The sequence below is a fragment of the Podarcis gaigeae genome (assembly GCF_964106915.1).
Source record: "Podarcis gaigeae genome assembly, chromosome: 6".
NCBI lineage: Eukaryota > Metazoa > Chordata > Lepidosauria > Squamata > Lacertidae > Podarcis > Podarcis gaigeae.
This window is the reverse complement of record NC_139682.1, coordinates 51,127,905-51,136,571: the sequence shown is the minus strand read 5'-3', so window position 1 is coordinate 51,136,571 and position 8,667 is coordinate 51,127,905. Positions and strand designations below refer to the sequence as shown.

General features: G+C 45.0%; 1 protein-coding gene across 15 annotated transcripts in view; it reads right to left on the bottom strand.

Moving 5' to 3' along the window:
• Positions 1 to 1,408: 1,408 nt before the first annotated feature.
• Positions 1,409 to 8,667, bottom strand: part of RNF220 (ring finger protein 220) — a 332,264-nt gene continuing 325,005 nt past the window's right edge. For all 15 annotated transcript variants that reach the window (XM_083742420.1, XM_083742422.1, XM_083742424.1 and 12 more), the window contains one exon: positions 1,409 to 4,620. In XM_083742420.1, coding sequence (XP_083598546.1) covers positions 4,549 to 4,620 — 72 coding nt within the window. In that variant the 3' untranslated portion in view covers positions 1,409 to 4,548. The remainder of the gene's footprint in view (positions 4,621 to 8,667) is intronic.

Here is an 8,667-nt window from a genome sequence, read left to right as displayed (position 1 = left end):
CTTGACCCTCCAGATGTTTTGGGACTACAATTCCCATCATCCCTGACCACTGGTCCTGCTAGCTAGGGATCATGGGAGTTGTAGGCCAAAAACATCTGGTGGGCCGAGGTTGAGGAAGCCTGAATTAGGGTTTGAAGTTTGGGATATGAGTAGGAGAATGAGAATGGGAGGGTAAAGAGCTGGAGTCCTGTGAAATTCCATGGGCCTTTACCTAGTGTTACTAATTAGATTCCATGCTATAAGTAGATCTGGCTGATCTGTGTACAGATACTACAGTATTGGTTGTCAGCAAGCTACAAATACGTTACAGTCCAAAACTTCAGGGAAATGGGCAATGGGGTTTTGCACATTCTTAGGCATGACTGTCTCTCTTGCTGGAGGGGTCTAAGCAGAGGCTAAATTAGCTGTTATCTAGGAAGGCATTTCATTCTCCACTATATAGACCTTGCATTGAAGAGATGGCAGGACTAGATGACCTCAGGAGATGCCTTCCAACTCAGCATTTAGCTACATGATTTATGGGATTATTTATATAGTTTTCACAAATGTGGTGGCTGCAACAGCTTCCCCATTCCTTGTTTTATTTATTCTGTAACTTAAAATAACTGGAGTTACGCTAAACATTTTAATATTTAGAAACCAGGTTTGAAAAACAAGCAGCTCTGGCTTTTTTGTACTAGCTTTTTACTAGCTTTATCATCTCTTTAAAGTTAGTGACAACTTAACTGCACGCTAGGTGAAGAAGTATACTTTGTCTGTCCTGAATCTCCCAACATTCAGATTTGCTTGATGACCTTGGACTCTAGATTTGAGATAGAAGAGCACGCTCTACACATCATGAGAATTTTTTTGCTGTCTATTAGGTTCCCAAACCTTTTTTATTGGGAGCTCCAAACTTTGACTTTTAAAGGGCACTGTTCCAGCCTCTTGATCATTTCTGCGCAAACGTTTCAGTTTGCCTGCCATATGGAATGATCCCACTCGCCTCGTGCCACTCTAAGGGTTCTCCTAATCTTCCCCAAAGCCAACTGTGAGGTAGGAGGGAAGCCCCATTGAGCAACCAGAAGTCTTTGCACAGGGCTTCTGCTGACAGGGCTCATTAGAGCCTCCTTGCATATTTGCACAAATGGTTTGAGAATATTTTAAGGAAAAGTCAAAACATGGAACCACTACTGGCATGCAGCCCCTTGGAAGGAAGCCCATGAAGGAATATAACCCTTGGGATGAAAAAATATTCCTTGCCCCCCCGCCATGAGGCATTGGAGCAGGTGGATAATTCAGTGGGTCCTGGATGAATGTGACTTAACAGCTATCATGTTTTGAGGGCAGCAGGAGCAGAATCATATGTTTATGCAATTGCCAAAACCAGGGATGAAACCAGGAAGCAAGCAGAGGGCAGGAGGCAAACTTGGAAGATTTTATACTCATTTAATTAATGTCAATGTAGTTTACAAACGGGAATGACAAGTACCTTTTTATAGAATATACATCGACACACAATCATAGACACAACTTGAATATCACCTTGTGCAGCTGGGAATCTTTGGGCAAAGATAGTTCATTTCTTTTTAAGCTTTTTGAGGACGAAGTCACAGAGTTTTGCAAAATGTGCCTCGCTCCAGAGGAGGTAACAAGTCCTTGCATCTTCCCATCAGGTCTTCTCTCCCCTCCCTACCCTCTCAAGAAAAAAAGCAGGGACAAATCAACTTTAAAAATAAAGCCTACTAGTTATATGTGGTTTATATATATTCATTTGGCTTAGTGGTGGTCCACAGGACCAGAGAAAGCTCATTGTTCCCAGACTGGGAAATCAAAAATGAGCTGCCTCAGCACTGCCTATTCTGAAACAGATATGGGAGAAATATAGCTCTGTCCTAAATGCCTGAGCAGAGATTGCTTGTACAAGGTGAGCAGGTTTGGGTGCAATTCAGACATCCCCACCATGACAAATTTCATTTGATTGCCTTTAGGAAGGCTTAAGTGCTATACCAGTGGAGGAAGCCCCATCGTGAGCAAAGGCAGTTGCTGAAACTTTGTGCCTTTTGCAAACTATTGCTACCTATTTATGATGCCAATCAACTGCTGCTTGAAAATGTGTTTCTCCTGTTAATACAGGCTGCAGATGGCCCTTCCTCGGACTCGTTCCTATGTAGCAGCAGTCAGAAACACTTTGAGTGAGACATAGCAGTTCAGAAGTTCTTTGGACACAATGGAAGCTTAGAATTTTGTGGCCGTAGCCACTATGGTGCCTGCCAGCTGCTAGGGGACTGCCAACTCACATCAGCCCCAGCCAACATGGCCAATGGTTAGGGATATTTGGAGTTGTAGTCCCAATATCTGGAGGGCATCATGTTGGCTGCACCTGCTCTAAGGGTATGAAACTATTTCCTACTAGACAATAGTGTGTGTTAAACAGGGTGAAGTCAAACAGCAAGACCCTGCTGATAATAGCCATTTCCAGCTTGCATTCAGTAGACAGCAGTAGCACATTATCAGCCAAATTGCAACAGGAATGTGGAATCCTGTACTGCAAAATACAACTCTCTTGTGGTAGAAGTCTCATTCATATAAAACCAATCCTTTTGACAACAGCATGACTGACGATAGCCAGATGTTTTAGTGCAACCATGACTTTCTAGTGCTTAAGTCACAGATTAGAGAAAAAGAACAAAATACCTTGCAGGATATCCCAGAGCAGCAGTCTGCCTCAGTTTAAAAGGTGATTCATGACAGGGACATTTGCCTACCCAAATTATTGCCAAGCAAAGTGCTTGCTTCCCCTTTCAAGCTTCCGGCAACCCTGTAAAATTTCCCTCGGGTGGAATGCAGGCGGCTTGTTTGGCTATGTATTTAAAAATGTCAGTTGCTTGTTTCTGATTAAGGCAGGTAGTAAGCAGAATATACGTGAGCCACAGCTGGAGATATTTTCAAATGCAGAACAGGGGTCTGAGTAAAAGGTTGATGCCAGGAACGCTGCAGAAACAGGCGAAGAGGGAGTAACTGAATCCAACCTTGTGTGGACCTGCCTGGGTTGAGTTCCACTATTGCCACAGTACAAGTAGGAGAGATAACAGGAGGAAACGAAACCAGTGTCACAAAAAGCCAACACATACCCCACTTTCTTTTCTTTTCAAAACTGGAACCTGATGTATTACTGGACCTGAACCTCTGAAAAATTAGGACATCATGCTGCACCTGCATGGAAAAGCATTTCAGAGCAAGGCAGACTGGCAGTGGCTGGGCATGGCAAAACAGTATGCCAGAGTGATACAGAACTTGCCTAACTAGTGAAACACATCATCTTTCATGAGGAAGTAGAATGGAGGAAGTGCTAGAGTACTTCCTGTGCCCCCACCCCCCTGCTCAGATACTGGATGGCTAGAATGGTATTTTTTCAGCTGTTTTTGCATTTACTCTTGCATCACAGGAAGGGCTACAGAGCAGGCGCAGAGGCGGGTGAATACAGTATGCTTGAACTAAGACTTCAGCTTTTAAGAGATAAACTTACAGCCCTGAATTCTGATAACCACCACTGCCAACCTATTTTTTGCTCCTCTGTCTTCATGTAAACTTCTGTCCTTTTCCCAGCTGGCAATGGGGTAAAGCATTGTAAGCCTGATCTGCAAGTTTCTTGCTTTCCCCCTCAGTGAAAAATCAAAACTGTTTCAGTTGATAAAAGATTTGATAAAAAGAGCCCATTAGCTACTTTCTCCTACTTCCCCCAGAAGTTGTGTTACGGGCAAAAACTACAGCTGTTACTAGAAGCTGTTAACGTCATATCTGAATGAGGAAATATACACCACAGAACATTAAACCATTTATATTATATATATGTATAATATATATATATATTTATATTTCTTTTAAACTAATGACTTTAATGCCAAAACTTTGTAGAACCAAGAAAAATATGGGTTTAATGTTCTCTGCTTATTTTTTTCTCTTTTTTTAAAAAAGTACAACTCAAGAACAAAGGAAAAAATAAAAGGGAAACATATTAGTATGTAATGTTGGAGTCTATCCCATTTATACACAACATTGTAAACATATAGTCTATATTACATGTGCTTCATTCTGCCTTTGTGGGTTTGCAAGTGTAGGCTCTCTCTTTCTCTCTGACTTCTAAAAAAACACTAGAACACCACAAAAAAGGGGAGGGGAGAGAACACAAGTGACAGGTTATGACAGTTCCTGCTGTGGAAGATCCAGTCCCTACTTGAGTTGGCATGTGGGGTTGGGCCAGGTTGGCTTGTCAAGACACTCCCCTGGAAAGGCTTGAAAGTCGTCCAAGATGGAACCTCACTCTTGAAGAAATAGGACAGGTGTGGAACATCAGTCTGTAAAAAAAGGCGGGGATTCACAATAAAGATTCTGGTTTGGCCTTCCCGTGGAGTTGGCGGCACCAGTGACAGGTTTGGAAGCAGAGGCATTGCGCTGCTCCCTCAGCCTCTAGTTCACATTTGGAGTCTCTAGGTTTTGTTTTCAAATGTCTTTCATTGTTGCTGCCATTTCTTTCCCCCAAATCCCTGGTCTGAGCAGCCATGTCCTTCATAAGTAGATACGCCTGAGGTCCCCTGGAGAGGTGATGGTATTGCACTGAGGGCACAGCTTCTTGGCACCCTGTGGGAGATAAAGAGGGAGAAAGTTAGAAAGAGAAAGTACCCTACCTCAAACACATCACTATAGAGGAAGAAAGGGAAGCAGTCAGAAGTTACACATTATTTCCCATAATTGCAGGAAGCAGACTATGTGAATTAGACTTCAATCTAGGGAAGAGACAGACACTCTTTCCTCATATAAAGCTGCTACTAATGGCAGCTGGTAGCAGACCAGAAGAGAAATGAAGGACCTGACGCAGAGTTTATTTGCTACCATCGTCTTTTTGCTTTCATTTTCAAACTGACTCCATGGGCCACTTCTCACATTACTTGTTCTGGCACTGGGCCCTCAAGGCTATCCCTCACACTTTGTCGGCTTCAGAGTAAAGCTGTTCCCAACAGGCAGAGCAGAAAGCACGAAGATGGGGAAAACAATGGCACATGTATGAAATTAAATGTGTGTTCAAAATATTTTGGCAAGAACCAGGCTGATAGAGGAGATGGAGGAAAATGCTTGAGAAGTAGAGGCGTTTTTGCTGCCCAGGTATGATTCATCTTGCAACACTGAATGCTGGAAACTTGAAAGGTGCTAGAAAGAAGGAGCTCCAAAATGAAGTCACACACAGTCAGTTCTGTGATTGCTGAATACGCATAGTCTGACTACAGCCTCTGAGAACCTTATTGGGATCAATTCCAATCAGTTACCTCCGAGGATGTGGACAGGCTGCTTGGACGAGTGAAACCAACCACCTGTCTCCTTGATCCTTGCCTATCCTGGCTTATAAAAGCTAGCCAGGAAGGGCTGGGCAATGGGCTTCGTGGGGTGGTGAATGCTTCTCTCTGTGAGGGAGCCTTCCCAGGCCTGCTGAAAGAGGCGGTCATTGAACCGCTTCTTAAAAAACCATCTTTAGATGCGGCCACAATGGCCAACTATCACCCAGTCTCAAATCTTCCATTCTTGGGAAAGCTGATTGAGCGAGTGGTTGCTGAACAACTCCAGGCATACCTGGAAGAAGCGGACCATTTAGATCCCTTCCAGTCAGGATTCAGGCCTCACCATGGGACTGAAACTGCCTTGGTCGCACTGGTCAATGATATCCGGCGGGCTAGGGACAAAGGTGAGAGCTGTTTCCTAGTTCTGCTGGATCTCTCAGCGGCTTTTGACACCATCGACCATAACATCCTTCTGGATCGTCTAGAGGGGCTGGGAGCTGGGGGCACTGTTATACAGTGGTTCCGCTCCTTCCTCCTGGGCCATGTTCAGAAAGTGGTGGTGGGAGATGAGTGTTCAGACCTCTGGGCTCTCACTTGTGGGGTGCCTCAGGGTTCTGGCCTCTTCCCCCATGCTTTTCAACATCTACATGCAGCCACTGGGAGAGATAATCAGGGGGTTTGGGCTGGGTGTTCATCAATATGTGGATGACACCCAGCTCTACCTCTCTTTCAAATCGGAACCAGTGAAGGTCTGGAGGTGGTTGGAGGATGGATGGCGGCTAACAGATTGAGGTTGAATCCTGACAAGACAAAAGCACTGTTTTTGGGGGACAGGAGGTGGGCGGGTGTGGAGGACTCCCTGGTCCTAAATGGGGTAACTGTGCCCCTGAAGGACCAGGAGCGCAGCCTGGGAGTCATTTTGGACTCACAGCTGTCCATGGAGGCACAGGTCAAATCTGTGTCCAGGGCAGCTGTTTACCAGCTCCACCTGGTACGCAGGCTGAGACCCTACCTGCCCACGGACTGTCTTGCCAGAGTGGTGCATGCTCTAGTTATCTCCCGCTTGGATTACTGCAATGCACTCTATGTGGGGCTACCTTTGAAGATGACCTGGAAACTACAACTAAATCAGAATGTGGCAGCCAGACTGGTGACTGGGAGCGGCCGTTGAGACAACACAACACCGGTCTTGAAAGACCTACATTGGCTCCCAGTACGTTTCCGAGCACAATTCAAAGTGTTGGTGCTGACCTTTAAAGCCCTAAACGGCCTTGGTCCAGTATGTACCGTATTTTTCGCCCCATAGGATGCACCAGCCCATAGGACGCACCTAGGTTTTTTTTAGGGGGGGGGAATAAAGGGGGGGGAAAATTATTTTCCTCCCAGGTGCTCTGCGCTAATCCCGAAGCTTGGGGTGTGCGGAGCTCGGCGCGCCCCAAGCTTCTGGCTGCCGGCAAGCTCTCCGCTAGCCCTGGGAGAGCTGGGTCTCCCACGGCTAGCGGATAGCTTCCTGAAGCCTGGAGAGCGAGAGGGGTCGGTGCGCACAGAGCCCCTCGCTCTCCAGGCTTCAGCGAAAGCCTGCATTCGCCCCACACACATTTCCCCTTCATTTTTGGAGGGGAAAAAGTGCGTCCTTTAGGGCGAAAAATACGGTATACCTGAAGGAGCATCTCCACCCCCATCGTTCTACCTGGACACTAAGGTCCAGCGCCGAAGGCCTTCTGGTGGTTCCCTCACTGCAAGAAGCCAAGTTACAGGGAACCAGGCAGAGGGCCTTCTTGGTAGTGGCACCCACCCTGTGGAACGCCCTCCCACCAGATGCCAAAGAGAAGACCAACTACCAGACTTTTAGACGACATCTGAAGGCAGCCCTGTTTAGGGAAGCTTTTAATGTTTAACAGACCACTGTATTTTAATATTTTGTTGGAAGCCTCCCAGATGGGTGGGTATAAATAAATTTATTATTCCCTTCAATAACCAAAGACAGAAAACTCATCTTCCATTTGAACAGACATAATTCATCTGCACCACTAAGGGAAACAGAAACCTGGGCAAGGAAAAAGGAAGTTGAAAACTGAATGAAGCAAAACAATGGCTGACACAATTTATCAATTAACCTAACAGGTCGGGGTGTTAACTTAAGTCTCTGAATATGGGTCAAGATATGCCAGTCATCATCTGATTTGGCAGGTGTGACAGACAGCAGATGAGAAGAGCGGCAGGCAACACTGTATGTGTCTTTTTTGAAAGCAAATGCAGCCTAGGACATCAGCTAAGAAGTGCAATGAGAGGGAATCAAATATTAGCACCTAACTTTAGAAAAGTGATCAGTTCATCCTCTGTCTGCAATCCAACCACCTTTTTGTGGTTGTGAATGCACCATGTAGCTCTGGAATCACAGGCTGTAATTACTACTTTGTTGTATTTTCACAAAAGTGTCACTTATAAATATTTAATTAAATGGAGAAGATATGCAAGAGGTAGACTCTGAGAACTGTATAATACAGAGGCAATGGAATTAAGTGATGAAGCTACCAGGATTTAAAAAATTAGTATCCAAAGGTAGTTAAAATTGTAAAACAATCTGAGCAAAATCCTTTGATAAGCAAGCCCAAGATTTTAAAAACAAGTACTATATTACTTGTATATATTCACCCCATCTGCCTTAGTACGTCAATATACACAAAGTAGAGGCATATACAGTTGTTGCTAGAGGAGGGAGGCAAGACCCTGCCAAATCTGTGCTTGCAGCTAGATTCCCCTGTGCTAGCTGCCCCATGCCTCCTTGATCAGCAAGAGGTCTAGTAAACCACTATGCTGAAATCAGTGCTGGCTCCCAAGTAGGTAGCCATCATGGCTGCAGAGAACATGAAAACATCAAGTTTATGCTACAGGCTTCAGTAGCTGAACTTAATGGCTCTCTCAGAACCACTCCCACCCCTCTTACCTCTACCATGTCTTATGAGCCCCAACCCATATTTCATGTTACCTATATACCAATCGTGATTATGCAACAAAATGTAACCCAACTGAACCAAAAGCAGTACCCATAAAATTAGCTTCAGGTATTGGAAACTTGTCTCAATTTTTTGTGGATGCTGCAGCCTAGTTTATAACAGCAGATGCTATGAGGGTAAATGGAATATGAGTTATAAGGGTATTTAGCACACAAAAAGGTAAGCAAGACAAAGGTTGCGGACTTATACTGACTACTCTGAGGAAGCGTAACATGAACAATTTATTCCAAGAACAGATCTCGCCCCAGCCCACCCACCCCAGTCACACAGAGAAACTGCATTTTGAATGGCAAGCTACAAGGCCTGCTGATTACATCCAGGGATGTGGGCTATGCGCA